The 26,352-nt window shown below is 34.8% G+C and overlaps 1 protein-coding gene across 1 annotated transcript in view; it reads right to left on the bottom strand.

Moving 5' to 3' along the window:
* Positions 1–7,676: 7,676 nt before the first annotated feature.
* Positions 7,677–26,352, bottom strand: part of ITGB8 (integrin, beta 8) — a 96,901-nt gene continuing 78,225 nt past the window's right edge. Inside the window, exons 9-14 of the mRNA XM_010832783.1 lie at positions 24,370–24,504; positions 21,315–21,720; positions 18,649–18,874; positions 17,313–17,419; positions 13,524–13,687; positions 7,677–13,427 (exon numbers count right to left, since the gene is read on the bottom strand). Of these exons, the coding sequence (XP_010831085.1) occupies positions 13,305–13,427; positions 13,524–13,687; positions 17,313–17,419; positions 18,649–18,874; positions 21,315–21,720; positions 24,370–24,504 (1,161 nt within the window). The 3' untranslated portion in view covers positions 7,677–13,304. The remainder of the gene's footprint in view (positions 13,428–13,523; positions 13,688–17,312; positions 17,420–18,648; positions 18,875–21,314; positions 21,721–24,369; positions 24,505–26,352) is intronic.

Raw genomic sequence — 26,352 nt, 5'->3', positions numbered from 1 at the left:
CCAAATAGAGTCAATGTCATTAAAGGACAAAATAATGAAATCTTAAAGCTTAATAATTGGCCTATTCACAAATTCTCCACAGACAAAAGAGAGAACTGTGGTCTTTAAATGTTGAATAATATTCTGTATTTGTAATTTTGAAAACAATAAAAACCTTAGTCAAACCAAAGGAAGTGAGAAACTTGCCAAGTAAAAAGTAACCAATATTTGCAAAATCAATTTTAGATTAAGGTGAATATTTTTAATGCACAGTAACCTCATACATATTAAATGTATTAAAAATGAACTCAAATAGTTATAAAATATAATAAACATTGTTGAAAATGTTTTCAATACATTTTTTTTGTTGTTTTCAGATTCTCTGGTCAGGGGAGAGGGAGTTTAAGTTACATATAACATCATTTTTGAGAAGAGTCTGATAGTATTTTGATATTTGAGAGGAAAGAAAGTGGCACTGTTTCAAATTATATATATAAATGTATGCATATGTGTGTGTGTGTATACATATATATGTATTCTCTAGAGTGAGAGTCACATTTTGTTCGAATTAAGACAGACATACCTAGTACTAGTCATTGATCCCCTCTGGTTTTCCTGACCCAGGCCATAGCCTTATGTGTTATGAGCACTAATCTATGATGAAGCCTCTTTCTGGCATGAGCCAGGCATCAGACTTCTGTGTCTCCCAGGAACAGGGACTACATTTAAAAGGTCCTAAGGGTTCTCTTGAAGTCCCACTAGGCTGTTAGTTGGAGGGAGTATGCTATCCTAGCCCCCAAAGAGAGCTGAAGTGGAGATTCAAATACAGGTCCCTCAGAAATTATTTTTAACAATAACCATTTCTTCCTGTCTCTGCCTTCTCTTATATCCTACTTGGCCTGAGGGGTCCAGAGTCCCAGAATATGTTCTCAGTACCACTTTTTTTATACTTGGGTTTATCTGACTCCTATGTACATGTATATGTGTTTTCTTTCCTTTTTTTCTATTCATTGTTACTGTACAGGTTGTTTTCCCTTGCCCAAGTCAACACTAAAGCAGAAATACTACCGAACTAAGTGAAAAATTTAAAGGACTAGAGATAAATTTGAACACATGACTATAAAGCTACTTTGTTTTTTTTAAAGATGAGATAAAACTAGATCTGGGATAAGGGAGAAAGGAGTGACATAGATGTTTTTCCAGAAAAGCGTAAACAAATATGATTCCTCAAAGTAAGAGGGAGCAGAAGGGTTTTCTACTCCAGTGACCAGGGAGTGGAAGGGAAAGGATGTTATACCTAGTTGTCTTTGATAGACAGCCAACAGACCTGGATACTTGCAAGTGTCTCTGGACAAAGAGGGAAAAGAGAAATTGTATACTTTGGTGGACATGAGAATGTGAGGAGAAGATTTAGTCCTCTGACCAAGATGCAACTTCACAGACCATGTTAGGAATTTTCCAATTAGGGCTGTGGTAGAGATTCTCTGCTATCTCATATACCCACACATATATCTACATGCCTTTAACTTTTGAGCAGAATAGAGAGTGTTTGCTGTGCTTAGTCGCTCAGTTGTGTCCAACTCTTTGTGACCCCATGAAATATAGCCTGCCAGGCTCCTCTGTCCACAGGGATTCTCCAGGCAAGGAAACTGGAGTGGGTTGCCATGCCCTCCTCCAGGAGATCTTCCCAACCTAGGGATCGAACCCAGGTCGCCTGCATTGCAGGTGGATTCTTTACCATCTGATCTAACAGGGAAGCCCAAGAATACTGGAGTAAATAGCCTGTCCCTTCTCCAGGAGAACTTCCCAACCCAGGAATCAAACTGGGGTCTCCTGCATTGTAGGCAGGTTCTTTACCAGTCGAGCTACCAGGGAAGCCCAGCAAGTGTTTAAGTGACAACAACAACAAAAAAAAAGAATTATAGATGGGTAACAGGAATAGGTAATAGAAATTTCTAATGTGGGCTTCCTCTACATATACTGAATATGTTAGACTTGTTTGAAAGAGTTATTAAGGTCAATTTTGTTTTTTAAACAATATGCCAGACAATATTACTTTGATTTTAACTATTAATGTAACAAATGACAGACAGATTTTAAGCACAGTCTTTTCAAAGGGGCATTTCTGAAGGGCTCAAAGAAAACAGAACATTACTGACTCACTCAGCATTTAGTAAGTAAGTACTTGGACTGAGTTTTCAGTATCAGGTACTGACCGCTGTACAAGAGAAAGTATAATTTATAACTTTTGGTTTCCTGATGCTTACTTATACTGTTTATGAAAATTGATTCTTAAACTTTGGCAGGCATCAGGATTACTTAGAGATTTGTTAAAACTGCTGGGCCATTTCAGATTCAGAAGATTTGGTGTAGAGACTAAAAATCTGCATTTCGAACAAGTTTTCATGTGACACTGATGCTATTGGTCAAGGAACTACTCTTTGAAAATCATGGACTGATAAAGATTATCCTTAATTTAACAGAATGTTAAAAAAATGTTGTTAATGCAAATTAAGATTTTCTTTAGTGGATAATTATTATTCATGACTTTAATGATGGTTAGAATGTATTTTGTAGTCGTAACAATGGAAAAATAGCATGAAGTATGACAAAGCCCAATAAAGAAAGTGTTTTCCTCTCACTATTATAGACAGACTTTTTTCCTTTTCTTTTTCTTTTCTTTAGCAAACTTTAAGCAATTCATTGGAAGAAGTCTAAACAGCACTGTGCCCTAAACAATGCACCAGTCCAAGTAAGTGCTGAAGGATTGCAAAGTTGAAAGTCAAGGTGCCATTTGTTTTTCTTGTGCAGCCTGACACTGCTTCTAATTATGATCAAAATATTCATATATAAATAACAAGATTAGAAGGAAATATGCCTATATTGCATTTGGGCTTATTTTGATAATATTGAAAGCATTACCACAGACATGGTTTAAAATTTTTCAGCTTTAGTTTTGTCTGGCCAAATATTTTGATAAAGTTAGAATTTAGTCTAAAAGTCATGGAATGGCAAAAACAATGGGTTTGTGAGACCAGATTTGGGGTTTTATCCAATTTTGGTGGACATCTGTAGTGACTTTTAGACTATACATAAGAATTCTCTTCAACTTAATTCTTTCCTTGTCAGCTGTATCTAGTCAGTCTCCATGTTCTCACTAATCTTCCTCATAACAGTAGCTCTTGTTCCCTTTTGTCTACTTTTGTCTAAACCATTATTTCCTCATGAAAATTCTCCAAGCTCATTTCACTGATTCCTCTTTGTCATAATTTGAAATACTCCCCTATTTTACCTTAGACCAATGCAAACCTTCCCAATATAAACAGTTCTCATTTTGTTGGCTCCTTCTCATCTGCCATTATAAATGGCAGATCTCTCACATTCAAAAATAGTTTACTTAACCAATCTCCTCCTATTGAATACTAAAATTGTTAACCATTGTTTCATGTTTGGTATCATTTCTTGGTCATTCATTTTCTCATTGAACATAAGAGCTATGACTGTGGCACATTCTTGGATGGGATAATATCCACCCATTAAAACTATAGTTTAAATCTTGACATGGAAAAATGTTTGAAATGTTTTTGAAGAAAAAGTCTCTTTATACTATACTATTTATGACATAGTTCTTTCTTGATTACAAACGCACACACATAATATATGTCAGTGGTCAACTCTAGGTGGTTGGATTGGAAAAATATTTTAATTTTAATGTCTAGGTATTTTTGGGTATTTTACAACAAATATGTGTTATATGCATAATAAGTTATAAAGGGCATAGAAAAATAAAATGAAAATATGCCTATGCGTAATAGTGATTGCTGTTAGGAAGTTAGATTTTCAATTTTTTCTCCTTTTATATACTTCAGTTTTAGTACTAAATAGTATTTAAATTGATTATTAAATAGCATTTAAAAGTTGAATAGCATTAAAAAATCAATATTTAATATTATTATGTAGTATTTATATTTAGTATTAGAAGGGATAAAATTAATGTTTAAAGATTATATTTAATTTATGTTAGTATATGCCAAACCATGTGTAATTCCAATAATACTACTTTTCTGTGTAAAAACTTTAGAGCTTGCTTTTTCCTTGTAACCGAATTTCGAATTGCTTAACCAGGGAAGCAAGCTTTCCATAGACCATTACCTGCAGATCACTGTTTTTCATTATCCAATGCTGCATCTCAACAAGCTTTCAATGTCCTTGGATAGAATCCCCACTCTTTTCTACTTTACCATTCCTTTACCGCTCCCTGACCTTACTTTTCTGCATGTCTACACTCATCTTTTCTGCAAAGCCTAGGCCAAATGCTAATCTCCATGGACCTATGTTAGTCTAATTACAACATCTGAGTGCGCTTAACATTTTGTTTTTCATTTTTAGATTCCATTCAATTCTTTCTGTGTAGTTTTTCTGTGCATATATTAGCTTTTCAACTTTATTTATTGCACGTGTTTTTTGGTTCATAAGGACATAGTTAAACTAGTAAAACTAGTTAATTTAATAAAATCTGTTCTCACAAAGCATATCGTCAGTAATTTATGGACTGAAAAACAAATCTGTTTGTGAATCTGGCCTTGGCCGCCTATAGGCTGTGCGCATTTAGACATGATGCTTAACCTCTTGTGCCTTCATTTCCCTTGAAAAATTGACAGAAATGATATTTAGTATTGCTGAAGAATTAGTGAGATAGTTTTATAAATAGCACATTATTTATTTATACAAATTATCTGCTATAACATCAAATGTTATGGTTTAGCTGAAACAGATTGTTTTCCCTACTAGGGTTCAGTTGAGAACAGCAGTTGTTGGCTGAAGAGGAAGTTCTGAATATTTCAGTACAGGGTTTCCTTTGCCAAGATAGCGCCAGTTGTCCAGATAACAAACATGAAGTGAGATGAGATGAAGTGAGATCCTAGGTTCCTCTTCCATCTGTCACACTGGCCAACATTTAGTCCTGTAACCACATTTAGCTGCAAAGGAGTCTGGATGGTTAAGTCTCAGCTGTGTGCTCTATTCAAACTCAGGGGGTGGGTCCTTTTGCCAAGGAGGGAAGAAAAGAATGAGGCCAAATAGCACTCCTACCAAAACCAGTATTCTGAGCCTAAAAGACTGTAACCCAAAGCCAAATGAGATGAATACTCAAAAACAAGGGCCTTGTTAAACCTGATGGCCCATTTGATCTCTCCAGTGAAACGTGTCTATCTATGCTACACATGCTTCCCTAGTAGCTTAGCTGGTAAAGAATCTGCCTGCAATGCAGGAGACCCTGGTTCAATTCCTGGGTTGGAAAGATCTGCTGGAGAAGGGATAGGCTACCCATGCCAGTGTTCTTGGGCTTCCCTGATGCCTCAGCTGGTAAAGAATCTGTCTGCAATGCGGGAGACCTGGGTTTGATCCCTGAGTTGAGAAGATCCCCTGGAGAAGGGAAAGGCTACGCACTTCAGTATTCTGGCTTAGAGAATACTGTATAGTCCATGGGGTCACAAAGAACTAGACACGACTGAGCAACTTTCACTTTCATGCTACACATACCTTTTCCCTCAAATTCTTACAACTCTTTAAAGATAGGGAATTTGTCAACATAACTTATTTAGCTGGCAGTGTATTCCCTCATCTGCTTTACTTTCTTTTATTATTTTTTATTTAAAATTTATTGGAATATAGTTGCTTTACAATGTTGTATTAGTTTTTAGTGTACAGCAAAGTGAATCAACCATGCATATACCTATGTCGTTTGGTTGCATCCAGCTTTTTGTGACCCCCTGGAGTGCAGCATGCCACACTTCCCTGTCCTTCAGTATCTCTCAGAGCTTGCTCAAATTCATGTCCATTGAGTCAATGGTACTGTCCAACCATCTCATCCTCTGTCACCTGCTTCTCCTCCTGCCCTCAATCTTTCCCAGCATCAGGGTCTTTTCCAGTGAGTCAGCTCTTCACATCAGGTGGCCAAAGTATTGGAGCTTCAGCATCAGTCCTTCCAATGAATAGTCAGGGTTTTCATTTTCTTTTAGGACTGACTGGTTTGATCTCCTTGCAGTCCAACAGACTGTCAAGAGTCTTCTCCGGGAGCACAGTTCGAATGCATCCCCTCTTTTTTGGATTTCTTTCTGATTTAGGGCTTCCCTGGTACTCAGACTTTAAAAAATCTGCCTGCAATGTGGGAGATCTTGGTTCGATCCCTGGGTCAGTAAGAACCCCTGGAGAAGGGAATGGTACCCACTGTAGTATTCTTGTCTGGAGATTCCATGGATAGAGAACCCTGGTGAGCTACAGTCCATAGGGTTGCAAAGAGCTGGACACGACTGAGTGACTAACACTTTTGCTTTTACTAGGTCACCACAGAGCATTGAGTAGAGTTCCCTGGGTTACACAGCATCATCTCATTGGCTGTCTATTTTATGTGTGTGCCTAGTCGTTCAGTTGTGTCCAGCTGTTTGCGACCCCATGGACCATAGCTTGCCAGGCTCCTCTGTCCATGGGGATTCTCCAGGCAAGAATACTTGGGGGGGGGTTGCCATGCCCTCCTCCAGAGGATATTCCCAACCCAGGGATCAAACCCAGTTCTCCCACATTGCAGGTGGATTTTTTACCTGTCTGAGACCATCTGAGCCACCAGGAAAGCCCATGTATTTTCTACATAGTATCAGTAATGTATACATGTCAGTCTCAGTCTCCCAATTCATCCCATTCCTGTACCCCCAGTTGGTATCCATAGGTTTCTTCTCTACCTCTGTGACTGTATTTCTGCTTTGTAAGTAAGATCATCTATAGCATTTTTTTTTCAGATTCTACATATATGTGTTAGTATATGATTTTTTTTCTCTTCCTGACTTACTTCACTGTATATGACAGTCTCCAGGTCCATCTACATGTCTATAAATGATCCATTTCTTTCCTTTATATGGCTGAGTAATATACCATTCTAGGGCTTCCTAGGTGGTGCAGTGGTAAAGAATCCACCTGCCAGTGCGGGAGATACAAGAGATGTGGATTTGATCTCTGGGTTAGGAAGATCTCGTGGAGAAGGAAATGGCAACCTGTTTCAGTATTCTTGCCTGGGAAATCTCAAAGACAGAGGAGACTATCCATGGAGTTCCAAAGAGTTGGACATGACTGAGCGACTAAGCACACACACACACCCACACACTCAAATATTCCATTGTATATGTACCACATCTTTTTTATTCATTCCTCTGCTGATGGACACTTAGGTTGTTTCCATGTCCTGGCTATTATAAATAGAGCCTTCTCCACTAGATTAAACAAAGAAAAATCACAACCAAGGGTATTCCATAAATTTCACTTGTTTAAATGTGGCTCTGGAGAATGTGCAGTTAAAGATTATGAACATGTTATGTTTGTATCAAGGTGATGGTAGAAGCCTTTGGTTGCTAAAAAAAAAAGCCCAATTTGTTTTTTAGCTAATTTTTCAGTTCTTTGTAATTAGGATATTTCTTCTGCTCTCACCACTGGGCAGCTATGGAAGGAAAATAGATCAATGAGAATGACCTTACATCTTTATTATTGACTCTACAGTTTTCCAGTAATAGGAGCTTTTTGGAATTATATGATGTCCTCTACGGATGACAATGTATGAATGTTACTACATTTCCTTGTGTGACAGTGTGCTATTTCCTGGCAGTGCTGAGGGTCACGTAGCACACAATGATAAATAAAGAAACATCCTGTGCATTCTTAGATCTTCACATTTTTATTTTGAAACATAGAATTTCATATCGGTTAACACCTACTTTTAAACAAAATGATGCATTAATTAAATGCCTTGTCATAACTGTTATAAGCTCTGTTAGAAAAATAAACATCTCACAACAAACTACAGTATCAGCTTTTTAATAAATACATAAACCAAAGTTAGTAGTCAATCAGAATTATATGAACAGGCTCATAGTATCTAAGTGAAATTATTGTATCCCCAATTTTCTATGTCATTTAAGGCAATTTAAATTTCTGTATAATTCAAAGTCAGAAATAGTAAGAAACTTGTTTAATGACAATTTCTTTCTTAGAACTATTTTGATTTCAAATACTTTAATTTAAAAATACACTCTATATTAAAATGTTTTCTACAGAGGCAGGAGTTGTTAAATGAAACACATAGGTATATTACTGATAATTTAAAAACATTACTAATTTTTTGCAGATTTAAAAAACTTTAATGAAGTAACTGGTAAATGTAAAATAGTTTTAAACTTATGTTAAATATATACAAAATGAATTTCTATATTAATATGTGCAAATTTATATTTTATTATAATTTAGAATTAAAATATTTTATATTCAGTATTTTAAAGAAAATCTATGTGCCATATTTGTCATTGTATGGAATTGTTATCAAAATCACATTTATCTGTGGTACAGTGTAAAGTTAGTAAAGACTTTTTTACACAAATCATACATTTCCATCCTTGATGACTGCAGTTTTTTTTTTTTTTAAATTGTTGAATAGATGATTTTAACTGAAATAGGCTGTGGAGCTTAGAAACCTGATTAATAGAGATAGTTTATGAAGATAAATTTTTGTGGGAAAGTAATCCAGGTAGATAAAGGAGTAGTGTTGTTACTCTCAGGTATTTCATTGACAGCTGCCCAGATAGCTGAACAATTGTTTCATGTAAGTCAAATAATTTAAATATGCAGTTTTATGAGTCATTACATGGGCTTAAGGTGAGTTTATGAAAGCCAAAGAGAAAAATCAAACAAAAGAATAGAAAGGACATAGAAAAATAAAAATGTAAGAGGACTTTAAGGGAAAATTTCCTTACAACACTGATTGGTTGTATGATACTTTTCTTCTATCATTGACATAAGACACATAAAATGGTTCAAAATCTTAAAATTGCAAAAATTTAAATCTAAATGTGATGATTTTATGTAATATTTTTCCAGTTAATTCTGTTTAAGAGTGAGATGATCACATGAAAGTATTCTTTAGAGAGTAATAGAATAAACATTTGTTAACAAACCTGGGAGAAACTCAGTCATTCTTGTCAGTTAGGTTAGGGTTTGCTGAAGCATAAACAGAAAGTTGAAAGAGCTTTTATATAAAGGTCTGCAGGATCTAAACTCATAATCAGATGGTTAGGCTTCATGTTAAGTGGTAATGTGATTCAGATGTACTGAAAACTGACTTCACGTGTTATCGTACGTGTGTTCTTAAATATTTATATAGAAATGAATGTCTCTATACCCGTGAACATTTAGTTAAAGATGAATTAGTGTAATATTTATTTAAGTAAAATTATAAAAACTGCATCTTAGAGGCCAATAATCACAAGATATATTTCAGAGATGTTAAATTGAAAAGTAGATATCTTAGACTTAATGAAATATGAACATGTATAACCCATAATAAATTGGCCATTGAAGAATTATAAGAAAAAAGGGGAATGATCTGAAAGAATGCTAGTTTCATATTTATTTGAAAATATGTCTCAGCTTGCATTGCATTAAGTGGAGTTCTTAAGGTCAGTATAAATAAGGATAGTTGTAAATTAAATGTTAAGAGTAAATAATATAATATGCACAAGATTGAACTTCCAAGTATCTGTATTTCATTAGATACTTTTATTAAAATATATGGATCTCAAATCCCTTAAAATTGAAATAAGCTTGAACAGTTGTAAACATTTAAAATTCTCAGTTTTTAATGGGTCTTTGTTTAGGTACATAGATTCAAATGACTTTTAAAATCATTAAGAGATATTTGGAAATGAAGAACTTCATTATATTATTATAGGCAGTTATTTTTCACAATTAGGCTAATTGAACTTGAAGTTTGGGGGCAATCTCTTAGGAAAAGTGAGTAGAAAAAAAATAGGGGTAAGAAAAGGAAGGAAAAGCCATTGAGTTTAACTTATTATAAAGGTATCATAAGGAATATAATTCTATGGAGAAAAATTTTCATAATCCATCATAATTATATTTCAACATTGTATGGATGTCCATTGTCATGCATAAGAATATCTTCAATAGCGATTAAGTGTATATTCAAAATGTTTGAAATTTATTCTTTAGTGGAGTATTGCATCTGATGCATCCACTAATTTTGAGTTTTGACAAATTTGCCTCTAGAGAAATCTATTCTATGTAATCTTAGATTTTTGTATTTGTTTAAACCAAACTAAATTGAACGTTTAGGACATAATCAGAGTTTTAGTGAATTTTTGAGTCTTTCAGAGAATGTCTGTACATAAATATTAATAAATTAAAAAAAGATGCTTATAAATCCACACATATTGCAGTATAAAGATATCCCCAGAGAAGTAAAATTCATACAGATATATTGTAGTGTATATATGGCCTATTTCTAAATCATGACGTACTTTAGGGCACAGAAATGCTGTCGTACCAAAAGAGTTGTTCAAGTTCTTAACTTCGTTAACCATTTAAAGTTTCACTACTTGTGTTTAATATCAGTGAATCTCAAAAGGCTCCTCTGGTCATATTAGTTGAAATAGGCTTTGTTTACGTAAATTATTTAATCTAAGAATACCCTGTTTTCCCTTAACTTTTCATTAATTCTAACTAATCAAATATTAATTATCTCTCACAAGGAAAATATCAATTATTCAAGTAAATATAAGCTCTAAAATCTTTAAGAATTAGATCTTTAAATAAAAAAGGAAAGTACAAGACATCACAAGCATAACTGCAATCACCATCTAGCATCAAACTGCCTATCAGGAAGCTTGTCCCTTCCTATGAGAAGAGACTTGTTTCATTATAAATTAGTGCAAACTAATGAGAGTGTCCAAATATCCATCCCTTTTTTTTAAGGATTTCATTTTATTATCCTCTTTTGGATAATTCAGCCCACATAGACATTAGTTAATGAACCTTGTAATGTTTTAAAAATTCTAAATGTGTCAAAGTTTTCAGTATTTCAATGAATGGATATTTTCCACTTTTTCCTTTGGGGGCTGACAGGTATTCATTTATTTCCTTTTTTAAAAGAATGTAATGTGTGACAGGCAAGCTGCTAAAACAATTATTATGTTATCCTTGGTGATCAAAGGTATTTTACATAAGTGAGTCACAATACTGAATTATGTCAATGCCGCTGATCACTCATTCGGGGAAGGAAATACTGCTCAATTTAGCATCGTAATTGCCTGGCTTCAGGGGATGGCTGATGGAACTACTGTGTCTTTTGGTTCTGGAACAACTTATTATACATTTTTGAATCTTCTTTAGGGTGGATGGGATATAGTCTTCATCGAAATGTAGACATCTGGCACTTTGATTAACTCAAGTGCTGGAAGACAGAAAATCGGGGAAGCTGATTGTAAGAGGACATTTAAAAGGAATTTAAAACAACTTCCTTTGTTGTCATATGCAAAGCTCTGTGCTGTACACAAGACTATTTGACTTCTAGCCAATAAAATCAGAGTGAATAACTCTAAGGATATGGTAGTTGTGATGAAGTTCCTGTTAGGGAAGATAAAAGTTCATCACCTCTGTATCAAGCTCTTGGACTGAGCACTGCACGACCCCAGGGGAAATGCTGTTCACACAGCCTGTGTGAATAGACTTCTCTCTGCTGCTGCTAAGTCACTTCAGTCGTGTCCGACTCTGTGCGACCCCATAGATGGCAGCCCACCAGGCTCCCCCGTCCCTGGGATTCTCCAGGCAAGAAAACTGGAGTGGGTTGCCATTTCCTTCTCCAATGCATAAAGTGAAAAGTGAAAGTGAAGTCGCCCAGTCGTGTCTGACTCTTCGAGACACCATGGACTGCAGCCCACCAGGCTCCTCTGTCCATGGGATTTTCCAGGCAAGAGTACTGGAGTGGGGTGCCATTGCCTTCTCCGCTAGTTAGGCCATTTTGCAGTCTGTTAGAAGCTGATTAGCAGAAAGACTGGATGCCAACCATGGACAATTCGGTTTGAATTACTTTTTTCTGCTTTGTTTTAGAATTGTCATACTCATTCACTTAAGACTTCAGTAAATCACATTTAAAAATACTTGCCAATTGACTATTTTAAAGATTCAAGAGGTAGTATGACATTGTTCAGTGAGCACTGGCCTGGCAGTAAAATAGTTCTCTTTGAGTGCTGCCACTTAGTCACTGAGGGGTTTTTGAAAAATCATTTGAACTTTCTGAGCCTCAGTTCCCCTGAATAACCACAAGCGTGAATTAGCTTATTTCTAAAGATATTGTCTATTCTTCTCTAATTGTGTATTTTTAGAATTCTGGTGAGTTGGACTGAGGGGATTCAGGGAAAGAATATCCTTAGACTGCTTCAAAGGGCAAAAGTAATATAGCTTAATTTAGTTTTAATTTGAAAAATATTACTATCTGCTTTGAATAAATATTGGAGAAATCACATTCAAAACTGTGGCACTTTGCTTGAGGCAAAGTTTCTAAATATTTTGTGAATTTCAACCTGATGATTAGACAAATGAAGTGGTAAAATAATCCATCCAGTTTACCAGGTAAGAAGATCTAAAACTCTACATCAGCAAACAATGAAGCTGTTCAGATTTTGATGTTACTTGAAGTGTCCCTTATTAAACATTGAACTTTGAAAAATATTCTAATAAAGTGACATTGTATTATTATTAGTTTTTTATGGCAGTAGTAACTTAGCACTTATTAATCCAGTCATCTGTGACATATATAAACTTATCCTGTAAGAAAGAAAACCAAAATATAAAGGCAAAGAGGAAAGAATGTTAGAATTAGTATCCATCTTGTCAAAGAAAACAAACACACATGCATAAAACTACTATTTCAAAAGCAATATCCCTCAAGATTAAGGTTTTATCTGTTTATCTCTTGAACGAATGAAACACTAATCATTTATTCATCTGTCTGGTCTTGTCTGTTCACTGCTGCCAGTTGTTGAAGTGCTTGGCAACATTAGTATAACTGCATTATTCGTTTGTCTGCATGTTTGGTGCAGGGATTACGGTAGCCTTGTAGTGACACAATGCCAAAACTATCTCACAGCATTGTCTCTCTGGGAAGTGTACAAATGGTGGGTACCTGTAAAGTGTAGTCAGTGCTCTTCAGATAATCTACATTCTATGCTGATCTAAATAAGTTATATATTACAGTAAAGTGCTACAATGACACTAGTATCAAACAGTAGTAAGACACATTTTTCTCTGAAAAATTCAGCAGCAGTGTGAGTCACATGATGATGAGGATGCTTGTCAGTCTTCATTCGAGTAGACAACCAGCAACTGGCATGATCTAGCAAGTTTGTCTCCTCCTGTGACTTCTAAAATAGTAAATTTTAGGAGCAATTATTTAAAATCCAGTTTCCCATAAGGTACTTTCTTTTTTTATCATTTTAGAAGTTGCACCTGAAAGTTTCATGAGCATTTAATTTGCTAATGTCCATTTTTATTTCTTCAGGTTTTTCACGTCGGTAGGTTACTGCTCTTGTGCAAACACTTTGCAGAATCAACTTGTCCTTGATAAGGAAGAAATATTATCATTAATTAAGAGCCTAAATATTGAAAGTAGACAATAACACACTGATAGTAATTCATTTTTAGAATTCACTGACCTTTTTTGAGGCTGACACCCTGTAATCTGCCGAGGACTTAATTTTATTATTATTCCATTGTAGTATCACCTGTCTAATGATCAGGACTTTAAGCAACCCAATCAAGAATGTGACTATGAAAATGATGAAAAATATTCTCAAGTAGCTTGGACTAGAGAGGCATTCTGTAAAGAAGCAAATAATACATGGTTTAAAAAACTGGAATGAGTAAATCAAAGGATTCTAACAGTAGTATTAGAAATAAATAACGTTTATCATCTCAATTAATAGGATCAGAGATATTTGCAAATCTACATTTTCAAAACGAAGGACTTCCATTGTTGTTGATTCAAAAGTAAACTATTATTACACATTTATTATTCAAGTATTTTTAACAAAAAACTCTCCTTCAGAGAATAGCCACAATTAAGGTATTCAATAAGATTATTTCTTTTCAGCTTGATTCTTGTACTAACTAGAATATTTCCAAATCCTTAACTAAATGTGATTTCAACCACGACAGAGAGAAGGACAGTTTTTGTGGTATGATGTGGATCACTAAGTGGAAAATAGGATATAAGAATTATTTAACAGCTCCATGCATTAACATATGTTTTTCTTGTTATGCTTACTCCTCATTTGTTACACATCAGTAATGGAAAATAAAGTAAACATCTGCAGAAGCTAAAATTAGTACTACTCTCATAGATGAATAAATATTTCCTTTGAAACTGTAGTGTAAGTTTTCATTATTATTACACATAGCTTCTCCAGGAAATGGGAGTGTACAGTTTGGGACAATACCCAAATCTCTTTCCTCGATTGTTATTAATTTATTTTTTACTTGTCTTTTAACTAAATCTATCATATTCTGCTTCTAAAAATACCACTTTTTGTTTTTTAAGAGCAGATAATTACTAGCTGGAAAAGGAAATGCTGTATTAAGAGGGGCAGGCTAGGTCCCTGTTTTAGCACTGGACCTTTGGCAAGCTTTAGTTGGAAAGTCTACAGCCTCTGTGGCTGCCAGAGGTATTACCCTAATCTAAGAGGAACATGGTTGCATAATACACAAGTATTCCACAGAACTCATCAGCTGCCCCACACTCACAGAGTTACCTCCCAGCCTAAAGTGCCATGTGCTTTTCTGCACATTCTCCAGACTTTGGGGACTTCATCTAACTGTCTGAAAGTCTCCTTGAGAAGGCCTTTCAGGAGGCGACCTAACAAGACTTAGAAAAGCAGTCACCCAGTCATGAGTGATTTCTGTTTGAATTCCCCCGGATGACCAAGCATGCTCTTAAACAGCCAAGAATTCAGTAAAAAGGGCAAGGGCTCATCTCCAAGTGGGAAGACTTAGAGCCAGTTTTTTGTTTTTTTTTTTTCATCATAATGTTAAGGTTCCTTGAAAGAAGTGCTAAAAGGAGACTGGAGGACAACTAATTGGAGTAGAAGCACCAAATCCAAGTGTGAGTCCCCCAGTGTTATGGTCTCATACATAGAGAGAATCCAAGATGCTCTATTAAAAGGTGTTACCTTTGGTAGTGCCCAGGTTCGTGACATGCACGCCTTTCATTTCCCTTGGCCAACTTAGAATAGTAATCAGCTAAGGGGGCGCGTGGCTTGATCTCACTTTCTGGCTTCTTTCCTAGTAGGAGTTTAGCCAGGAAAAGCAAAATAACCCTTTAAGTGTGATCAAGTGGATAGATAATAGAGGTGGTTAACAAATGCCCTTTTTCCTCTCCTTGCACCAGAGTTGTGAAGGGGAGGGGAGCCCTCTAGCTATTAATACTAATACATTTTATAAATATTTCTAATGGTTTAGGGTGGAAGACATTTTCAGGATTCAAACCTGTATGCATTTAAAAATTTTTAATTTTGGAGAACCAAAAATTTAGCTCCAGCCATGCCTCTTTTCTTAGTTTAGGTCAAGCAAGGGATTTTCCTAAGGAGCTTTAAGGGAATACATTTTGTTAGCCACACTTAGGTCAAAATAGGTTTATTTACTTAACATAATAAATTACATGTTGACAGTCAGTGCTCTATTTATTAGAAAAGGCACTTGGCTTTTGGGTGTGATTGTTGCAGCCCCATCTGGCAGCACATGGGCTCTTTTCAAATCTAAATTTATTATGGGCTAATGTTAGTATGGATATCAGGGGAGAGGAAACAAAACTGTGGAGAAAGTTTATTCTTCTGTGCAATCTCTCTAAGACCTAGAATTATTCTTACAGGTTGGAAGAGAGACCAGAAATAATAGTAGCAGTAGGAATGTTCTCAATGAATACATAATTTCAGGCTTCATTTCGAATTCTTATATAGTTTAACATCTTAAACCTGAACAAAAGGAAGACACTGGCATTTGGGTTCTAGTTAACTTTTGTCCAAAATGGTCTTTGAATGTAGAGTTCACATGTTTCTTTCATTCATGTATCATCTTTTAAATTTTTTTAATGTTCACTAGCTTAATTCACACAACTCTTTGAGGTTGATATTATTTTCATTTTATAGATGAGAAAACTGAGGCTCAGGGAAATTTTGTAAGATGGTTAATACTGCTTAGCTACTATTAAGAGTATCAGTAAACATGCTTAAGCCAAGGTCTTCAGACTAAAATTTCCATACCATTTCCATTGTGCCATCTTTATATTTATTCACCGTGGAAAAAAAGCTGTGCTTCTGCTCTGTTGTGTCTGACTCTCTGCAGCCCCATGGACTGTAGCCTACCAGGCTCCTCTGTCCATGGAATTTTCCAGGAAAGAGTACTGGAGCAGGTTGCCATTTCTTACTACAGGGGATCTTCCCAACCCAGGGATGGAACCCATATCTCTTGCATCTCCTGCATTGGCTAGAAGATTCTTTACCACTAGGGCCACCTGGGAAGCTCTCATTCAACTCTAGATTATATTTGCATCAGAATGAAAATTATTGCCTTTTGAAGGAAGGAATTGCCTTTTGAAGTTATATACTTCTCAAAAGCAGATCATTACTACCTAGAATTTTTTTTTTTTTTTTTGCATCACCTGAAACATGAAAGTAAATGTTAGTTTCACATGAGGAAGCTTATGACTGGATGCAGGTTTGGGTTGTGGAGGATAATTATGGCTCCATAGACTGGAGAGTTGATGCTTTCGAACTGTGGTGTTGGAGAAGACTCTTGAGAGTCCCTTGGACTGCAAGGAGATCCAACTAGTCCATTCTAAAGGAGATCAATCCTGGTGTTCTTTGGAAGAACTGATGCTAAAGCTGAAACTCCAATACTTTGGCCACCTCATGCAAAGAGTTAACTCATTGGAAAAGACTCTGATGCTGGGAGGGATTGGGGGCAGGAGGAGAAGGGGATGACAGAGGATGAGATGGCTGGAACGCATCACTGACTTGATGGACGTGAGTCTGAGTGAACTCTGGGAGTTGGTGATGGGCAGGGAGGCCTGGCGTGCTGCAATTCATGGGGTCTCAAAGAGCTGGACACGACTGAGCGACGGAACTGAACTGAACTGAGACCTTGTCTTTAAAGGTGAAATGGACTCTACATAGGAAACGCCTATTCTTGGCTCATGAGGTCTCTCAAGAAAATCTGTTTGGTGTAATTCCATGGAGTTGCATAGCATGTGAATTTAGCTGGGTAGTTGAGAGATCGAACAATTTAGTCATACCATGGCAAATATCCTCAAATGGTTTTATAGAGTACCATTTCTGGGAGACTGTAAACATTGAAGCAGTTATTTCTTTTTTTTAGGATGGTTGAGCTTTTTGGGAGAACATGGTTCTTTACAGATACTTCAGGACTTTGATTATTAAACTTTTGTTTACCTGATGTTTGGTCCACAAAATGCTGTTCTTTGAGAGCACATGAAGTTTTACACCGATCAAGTATAGCTTGAGACAGATTGTGAGGGTGAAGGCATTGCACACAATTCCTATAAGGGGAAATAGAAGTGAAAACGTTTAATTCTTTAAAAGGTTGTAGCTTGTAGTATTTTCTGTAAACAATAAAATGTCCAAATAGGGTACTTTTTTAGGACAGCAGACTTGTTAAACTGGGAAAGAGACCTGTGACATTTATTTGTAATCTTGGCTGAATTTAATGCCAAGCAAAATTACATTCTAGCCACTTAAAATATTGTAATGTATAAAATCAACATAATGATATTTTTTGTATTGAAAATAAAATTTCTAGGAAAAGAATAAGATAGTCTTACTATAAAATCAAAAACAAAACCAGCCAGCACAGCTGTTTTAGAAAATGAATATTATGGTACTACTAGAAAAATTTTGCAATGAATATACAGTTCAAATTCTGATTGAGTTGACTAGAAATACCTCCATCATTATCTTCCTAATGAGTTACATAACCTCTTATGCATAATTGTGAAAACTGGAGAATATCTTTTAAAAAATGAAAAAAACAAATTGTAAGCCAGTTATATTTTGAGTAGTTGTCTTTGAGCAGTTAATTACTGGCACAAAACAACAATGCTGCCATTATTTAATATAACCTTTTACTTATCCATCACTTCTTTCTAGAGTGCTTCATAGCTACTACTCTTTTATCTTTAAAAGAATAAAAATAAAACAATAATAACAGGTAACATTTATTCTATGATTACTGTGCACCAAGTACAAAAGTTTAGGGCTTTTTTGCATGAACATCTAATTTAATTATTTCACAGAATTATAGCACAGTATTATTATTATCTGCATTTTTGATATCATGAAACTAAGGCGCAGAGAATTTAAACAATTTTGTCCTAGATCAAAAAGCTAATTAATAGTAAGCTGGGAAGCAGCCAGCTCCTAAATCATAACATTGTACATCTTAAACTTACACAAGATTATCCATCAATTACATCTCAAGAAAGCTGGGGGGACAGCCCCACTGAATCTTTATTAACGCTGAATATTATTCTTTAAAAAAAAAACTTTCAAAAAAGGCAGTGAATACCTAGATAAATTCTCATGCATGATCCAAGATTGGAGTCTAAGTCTTCTAATTCCTAAATTCCTCATTCTGTTCTTTTTTAGCATGATGATAATTTGTCTGGAGAAGATCCAGCAACTTTTTGGTTAAGGTAGGCAAAACAGCAAAGATTCAACATGGCTAAATGAAGGACTGTTTTACGTAGGTTTGGAACCAGAAAACACATACCAGTTTTCACTGCAGCCTGTGTGACATGTGGGACAATGTTCACAGAAACGGCCGATGCTCCTGGGATCAGTGCACTCACACCTGCCACATACACATGTGCCTCTCCCACTACACACTTGGCCCTTTGGACTGACACAGAGCTGGGCAGATGCAGATGGGCACTGGCAGCGATCCCCTTCCCAGCCCCTGAAGCACTGGCATCTGCCGGCCTCACACTCTCCATGCCCTGCAACAAAGATACTCCGAGATCTAAGTTACCGAGATCACTGACTTCGTGAAGCATTTCCAAACATGAATTTCCCTTCCATCCCATGGAAACACACTGACAGTCAAGTGAATGGAAGCAGCATCATTTTCTATTTGTCTGACATAAACAATCCCAGGACTTAGGACTGACTATTTTTAAAGCTGTCCTATTGTAGATAATCTCCCCATGCTAATCTATTGTGCTGACAGTTGTGAATTCTGCCCTGCTGCAGTGGCTGCCCAGCTACTTGAAGGTCACTGTATATTCAGTTCTAAAGTAAAAAGACACAGATATAAAGAAGTAACAGAGGCTGAAGTAATGTTGTCTGATTTGAAATTAGAAAGAAAGGAGTATTTTATGAATAGCTTCCATAATTTTCTCTCCTAGTAGCTCATTATTGCTAAGGGCCTGGGATAACTTTGCATGTCCATTGGGCAAACTCTTCTAAGAGCTTCAGTTCTGCTAGTGCCTTGATTAAAGATGAGATCTCCAGGGAAGTTGAAATAATCCTTTCACATCTTCAGCACATTATGTAGCAGGTTAGTGGTGCATGTCTTAATAAGGTATGTTGTGAAATGTTATTAGGTGGTAAATGAGAGAAAGCAAGAGAGAAATCAGGGTGGTATGTTTGTGCATGTTGGAGTTGAGGAAGAACACTGATTATACTTAGTTAAGTGGGTTTTAGCCTGTAGAAAGTAGCCAAAATTTAATATGTTAATGTGAACTATAAATTTTCAAGAGAGGGTACATTTTCAGGGCTGTATAATGTTTTTCAAGTTTATCTGACCAAAGACTTTTCCTTCCTTCCTTTTTTCCTTCCTTTCTTCTCCCTCCCTCCTCCTTCCCTTCCTTTTCTTTGTTCCCTCAATTTCTGACTTATGCCCTCTCTCCTTTTATTGTGGAGCATCTTACAGTGTAACTGTTCCATAGCCTCTACTGTTGGATCAGCTCAATTTGTTAACTGTAAAATTAATGATATCCAGGCCAAGAAAATGCCTGCCAGACTCAATTTTCTATATACGGGCTACATGCCTAATACTAGCCCGCTGATCTGTGAACATGTGTTATTATTTTCAAAGGACCTTAGTGAAGAAAATACTTGTCAGCCTACAGTTTGTGGTTATAATTTATATACAAATAATTCAAAGCAGATTCTCAATTTCCTCTGTAACAGTAGTTATCATAGTCATGTAGAAGGACCAATACATTGATTTTTAATATTTTACTGTTAACAGAGACTGGGATTCTCAGTGTCTCAACATTTCAGACTTCATTGAGAGCTTGACAGCTATAGAAAATGATGACCTCAGAATTCTTTCTCTTCCCTGTCCGAATCAGTTTTAGCAATGAAAAACTTAAGACAATAATTATGGGTTTATTCTAAAGTCATCCATAACCCCTTCTACCTAGATGCCAAGTACAGCTGAATAAATTTTTTAGAATATAAAATATTATGTGCATAAGATATAAAGGAAATTTTCCATCCCATGTTTATGTGAAATAGGGCACATTTTTTATTTATACAAGAATAAAAACGTATTTTGTGTATGTTTATTACTTTCCATAAGCTTACTACAATGAAATATTTCATGTTATCAATAATTTAATATTTGCTTACCAAAATGCAAACATTAAAAAGGTACTTTAATAATAAAAGGATTTAGTACACTACCATAGAAAAATTAATTAATTAAATAAGTATTTTGCATTAATTTTCAAATGTTGCATATATTTTCTAGAATTTAACCTCTAGGTGGCAGTAAACTGAATTAGCCAAAACATACTTTTGATATTTTTTGTTTTAAATTATTTCATTTTAAATTTTGGTCTGTATGTGGCCTCTGGACTAATCTTGATTTTTTTATAAAACCTGTATTTTCTTGAAGAGTACTGTCCTTTGACAATTCTGTTGCTGGTATTCCAAAATTAAGTAGACAGGTTTATATACTACAGATTTATAATGCCATCTCTAATAACACATTAAGAATTTTACAGTGAATTGAAAGTATATTTTTATAGCTAACTATCCTCTGAACAAGATGAGGGGAGTGACCATTTATGAGGATAAATCAGAGTCTTCTAGAAGAATACCCAGATTATAGAAAATCTGTCAGACATTGTCAGTAATTTCCTTTTCTGGTATATGTCTTTACAAGGTCACAGCATTCTTGAAAATAATAACTAATTTTTGCTTTTAATTTTTAAGTATTTCCTGTACAAAATAATTTAAACTATAAATATCAGAATTATGTGCAGTATATTTGTGGCTATGTCCTAATTTCACAGACTTTGAAAGTTTAAATATCAGATTCAGATTCATGGTTGGTAATTATAAAGGTGTGATTTAAAGATACTTTAACATATATGCTAGCTTAATATACAACTATATAAATAACTGCATGTACATATTTATACTCACCAGCACACAGATTTCCATGATGATATGGACAAGAAAAGTCATCCTTTTCACAGTATTTTCCATACACTTTTCCAAACTTAATTTTGTGACATAAACATTTCCCACAAATGCAAACTCCTCTACCGCTGCAAACAGGTTGATCCTTGTGTGACTTGCAACTTTCAGAAGGAAATGTATCCTCATCAATATGACATTTATTCTCATCACACTGGAAGCACTTGGCATCTAGAAAAGTTTCTTCTACACACTTTCTTTTAGGTCCTCTGCTGTCATCACACTGACAGCTGCAATTTCTGTGTATATGAATTTTAGTGGTTTCATTGAAACCAATAGGTTTGATGATTGCATAGCTCTTTCCTCCTGTGACATCACATTTTTCCATTGTAACTGTTACATTGAAAAGAACCTAAATTTGTGGGTGAGAGGGAAAAAAATACATTTATATACTTTGTTTTTATTACTAATATTATATATGTTAATGATATTTTAAGTCAATATTATACCATCTATAAGAAATTAATATTTATAAATTACACATGCATTCTTTTTTCATATGTAGACATAACATTACCTTTTAATTTCATTTTATTTCCTTATTAAGGAACTGGAGAGTTAAAGGATACAATGACTGAGACTTGCCTATCATGCGCCATTAAATGGACATGGATTCAAACCTATTTGAAAGGTATCTACTTCTAATCATTCATTTATATCCTCAGATGATTTCTTAGCAAACTTGAGAGAGAATAGACCATTTTCTAGATCCAGTCCTTAACTTGTGGAGTTACGACAAATATTTGGCACTAGAGATAGATCAAATAAACTAAAGTCAAGGGCTTCTGCTCTACTGGTTTAAAACCCCGAAATGAACAATTGTCAAATGAACAATTTTTATTTTGTTTCTCTTTTCCTAGAGCCCAAGTAAAGTTTTGGAGTTAAATTTTAGTTTACACATAATGTTAAGAGGAAAACATGGGGCTTTCCCTGATGTTACTCAAGGGAAAAAGATTTAGGACTCTCAACTTTAAAGTCCTAAGATCTCAATACAAGGTCATACATTTTTCTCAGTGGAGATGTTAGTCTGCAACTAATGATCTGGCCTGGCAGGAATTGGTTTCCCCCATGAAACTACATAATTGCTTTCTCTTGCCAAAATTTCTCAGTTTTTTCTCCACAACACAATTGGCTTAGTGTGTGTATTTATATTTGTTAACTCATCTTATAATCTTCAGGTAATTTGGCAAACGAGGTTTATAGTTTTCTTCCATGTTAGACTGAGATATATTACAATTTAAAAATAATTTGTGCTAAGCTTTTTGGCAGGGATGGAGATAGATTAGGTAAATAGATATGGATGGATATATATATATGTGTGTATATATATATATATGGAGATATATATATATATATATATGACTATATAGAGATTTCCTCTTTCTTATGTATATAGATTATAGATATCCATCCCAACAAAAAAGCCTAACATAAATACATATACACACAAGCACAAACACACACACACAATAAGAAAGATCTAAATTTAGGTTTATATGTTATCTATATCCATGCAGAATTAGAATTAGTCTCATAATATTAAAATCAGTACAACTGAGGTCAGACTTGAAATGTTTTTTTCTCTTTAAAATATTAAGGAGTAACAGGTTGTAAGATAATGTGGTCACTGCCAAAATTAAGTAGAGCAAAACTTGGGATTTCTATAATTAAGAGGTCAAATGACTCTTCTTGACAGTCAAACTGTTTATACCACTTTGTTGAAAATGAGGGAAAAAAGGGATGTAGACAAAAAGAAGTAAGCTAAACCATTCTGCCAAAATTGATTTTGAAAGAAAGAGCTTATTCTAAGAGGGTAATCCTTTCTCAAAAAGTAATAACTGCATTATTTTTTGGGGAGCACAAAAGAAAAAGTTTCTCTATATTCAGTGTAAATAAAACATATTTTTTGTAAACTGGTATAAAATGTCTTTTGGACAAAATTCAAGGAGTGATTATGGAGAAGCCAACAGAACTTGAATTTGAAATAATTAATTTCAAATATACAGTTTGTTGGAGCAACTGTACTATCTGCAGATTCTAAACTTCCCAAGAGGGAAAAGTATATTCTAACTAGAAAGAAAGGAAGATTCTGTTTTATTCAATCTTTTTAACAGAATAGTAGTATTTTTAATCTTTCAATAGCTCTTTCTGTATAGCATGATATTAAAATAATTAATAACATCATAGAACCTTAGAGATGGATGGAAGAGTGATTAGAATATTCTAGTTCAAGTTATTTAAAAATGAAGCAACTGATGCCTCACTGAGGTAAATGACTCGCTGAAAATCACTTTGTTCTACAAGAATTTCTTTTTAAAGTATATTTCTGTGTGTTTACTCTCTCTTGTGCAAATCCTGGGAGAATCCCTATCTTCCATTGTCCTATTTCCTCATGCTGCTATAATCTGAGTCTCTTTTCCATATTTCATTCCTTTTTAGTTAAATGATGACACTTCTTTTTATTGTTGTCCTTAACAAATTTCCCTACTTCCTAGATCGTTATATTGAGATAATATAAGTGTCCTGGGACAGTCACAAAGTGAAAGATTTTATAATTCTTAATCCTTATCAACAGCTCCATCACTCCCATTCTTCTGTATTGCTTTTACCCTTAGCTTTCACATTTACTCTGAGAATTTTCAGATTTGAAACAAAAAGGTATTAGCATAATATAAGAAGAGACACTTATTGTTCCAGAAGATGTGATTTCCTAACATATACTGGCTGTGTCATCAATAATAATAAAGTTATTATTATTAAATAAGTATTTAATATGATACATATTTATTTTAAAATAAGTACTAGAGAATTTGAGAGAACAGTCAGTGGAGTTACAACAAGTAGGAACTTTAGGAATAGACAATGAAAGTTACTTTGAAGTGTAAATGAGATTCTTAAGATCAGTAGTAAGCAAAGTTTTCAGAATGGTTTGAGTTTTCTGTGAGAAAGCATGCCAAACAAGTTAATTTACTTTAAATCGGAAAAATGCACACCCACATACTTCATCATTGCTTGTCACATTTCTGCATCCGTCTGTGCCTGGCTTTCTGGTCCCATCTGGACAAATGGCAGTAATGTTAAAGTAGATGCCTTTTACCTGGTTTTCCACCTGAACTTTCACTTCTGAAATGAGTTTCTGCAGAGATGACATTTTTTAGTTGTATACTATAGCAGTTTCAAATGTAAGCAACTAAACAAAAGTCAAGTTTATCATATCATTCTAGATTTAATTTTTTAACTAAATCAAAGAGTCTGCCTTTATAAAATCTTGATTAAAAACAGTATTTCCACATAATGACCTAGCTACATTTGAAATACATAAAAAAAATACTAAAGGATTAGATTATCTGTGTTCAAACTGCTCTATTTTTTTCACGTATTTCCATGACTGCATTTTGATCACTTCAGAGACATTTCTCACTCGGCCTGTGTTACAAAAATAATCATTTTAATCCAATAATATTTATATTTTGTGATAAAATTTGAAGAAAGCATTGAGAATACATACACAATATGATACATCATAGCACATAAATCTTAACAGCTTAAAATCTGGAACACGCTTCTGACATGTACTGCTATTAAAGCAACATTTCAGTTTCAGATACTTAAGACTATCATGGAATCTAAAATGTCTTACTGATACAGAATTGAAAGGTAAATTTTGTGGAGGCCATTTCTATACTGTAGGTATAAGAAATACCTGCCAGTTATGGCCCTGTAAATTCTCCAAGAATGGCCTAGGATTTTTGCCAAATCCCTGGAGCTTGCTTATTGTTTCAGTTCTTAATACTGAAATAGGGCCTCTTACTGGGCAGAAAATCATTCACTCATTTATTCACTTATATATACAGTCATTCAAAAAACATGTATGTATTGCCAATTATGCTGATTATGTGTATCAAGCACATCCTAATTTCTTCCCATCTCAGTTCCAAAAGTTATAGCTATATTAAATATATTCTGTGGATCTGTGTGAATTTCATCTGATAAAACTTAGAGTCTACCACATGCAAAAATCCTTAACTTATTTTTGTAAACAAAAGGAAAGGGAAAAGATGAAGTATGTAAGAAAAGAGAGTGAGCAACATGGTATGAAGGAAAAAGATATCCCCATGGCTTCCAGTTCTTTACTTGAGTAATTTTTCTTTTTCAACTGTATAGTCAACAAAGAGATTAATAACTGATCATGGAATTATAGTAGTAAATCCTTAGAGTAAAATACTTCCTCAAATTAGTAAATTCTATTTGAATTAGGTAAGACTATATGAGTCACATTTTTTATCAGCCAGAGAATCCATACATTGTAATCACTTAATTAAACAGTTTCAGGAAAAAATAGAAAACTTCTCCTGCTCAGTCATGTCTGACTCTTTGTCACCCGATGGACTGTAGCCCACCAGGCTCCTCTGTCCATGGGGATTCTCCAGGCAAGAATACTGGAGTGGGTTGCCATTTCCTTCTCCAGAGGATCTTCCCAACCCAGGGATTGAACCTTCATCTCTTGTGTTGCAGGTGGATTCTTTACTACTGAGCCACCTGGGGTTCCCAGGTGGATGGTATACTAATGGTATTGATATGGTGATGATTTGACAAATCAGAAGGAAATTCTGAATACCATCAGTGTTCTTTTTGCCCTTTTGAAATCCTGTTTCCCTTAAAACCTTAAGCTAGTTATATCAGTGTTTTTACAAGCATGATATGAAGACAAATATCTAAAATTTTGCCCAGTTTTGAGATTAAGAAATTGTTTGACAGTCTTTTTTTTAAAAACGAATTTATTTATTTTAGTTGGAGGCTAGTTACTTTACAATATTGTGGTTGTTTTTGCCATATATTGGCATGAATTGGCCATGGGTAAGAAGAGATGGCAAGAATACACAGAAGAACTGTACAAAAAAGATCTTCATGACCCAGATAATCACGATGGTGTGATCACTGACCTAGAGCCAGACATCCTGGAATGTGAAGTCAAGTGGGCCTT

The sequence above is a fragment of the Bison bison genome, unplaced genomic scaffold (assembly GCF_000754665.1).
Source record: "Bison bison bison isolate TAMUID 2011002044 unplaced genomic scaffold, Bison_UMD1.0 scf7180017862274, whole genome shotgun sequence".
NCBI classification, from domain to species: Eukaryota; Metazoa; Chordata; class Mammalia; order Artiodactyla; family Bovidae; genus Bison; species Bison bison.
Note: the sequence above shows the minus strand (reverse complement) of the source record. Positions and strands in the feature narration are given on the sequence as shown.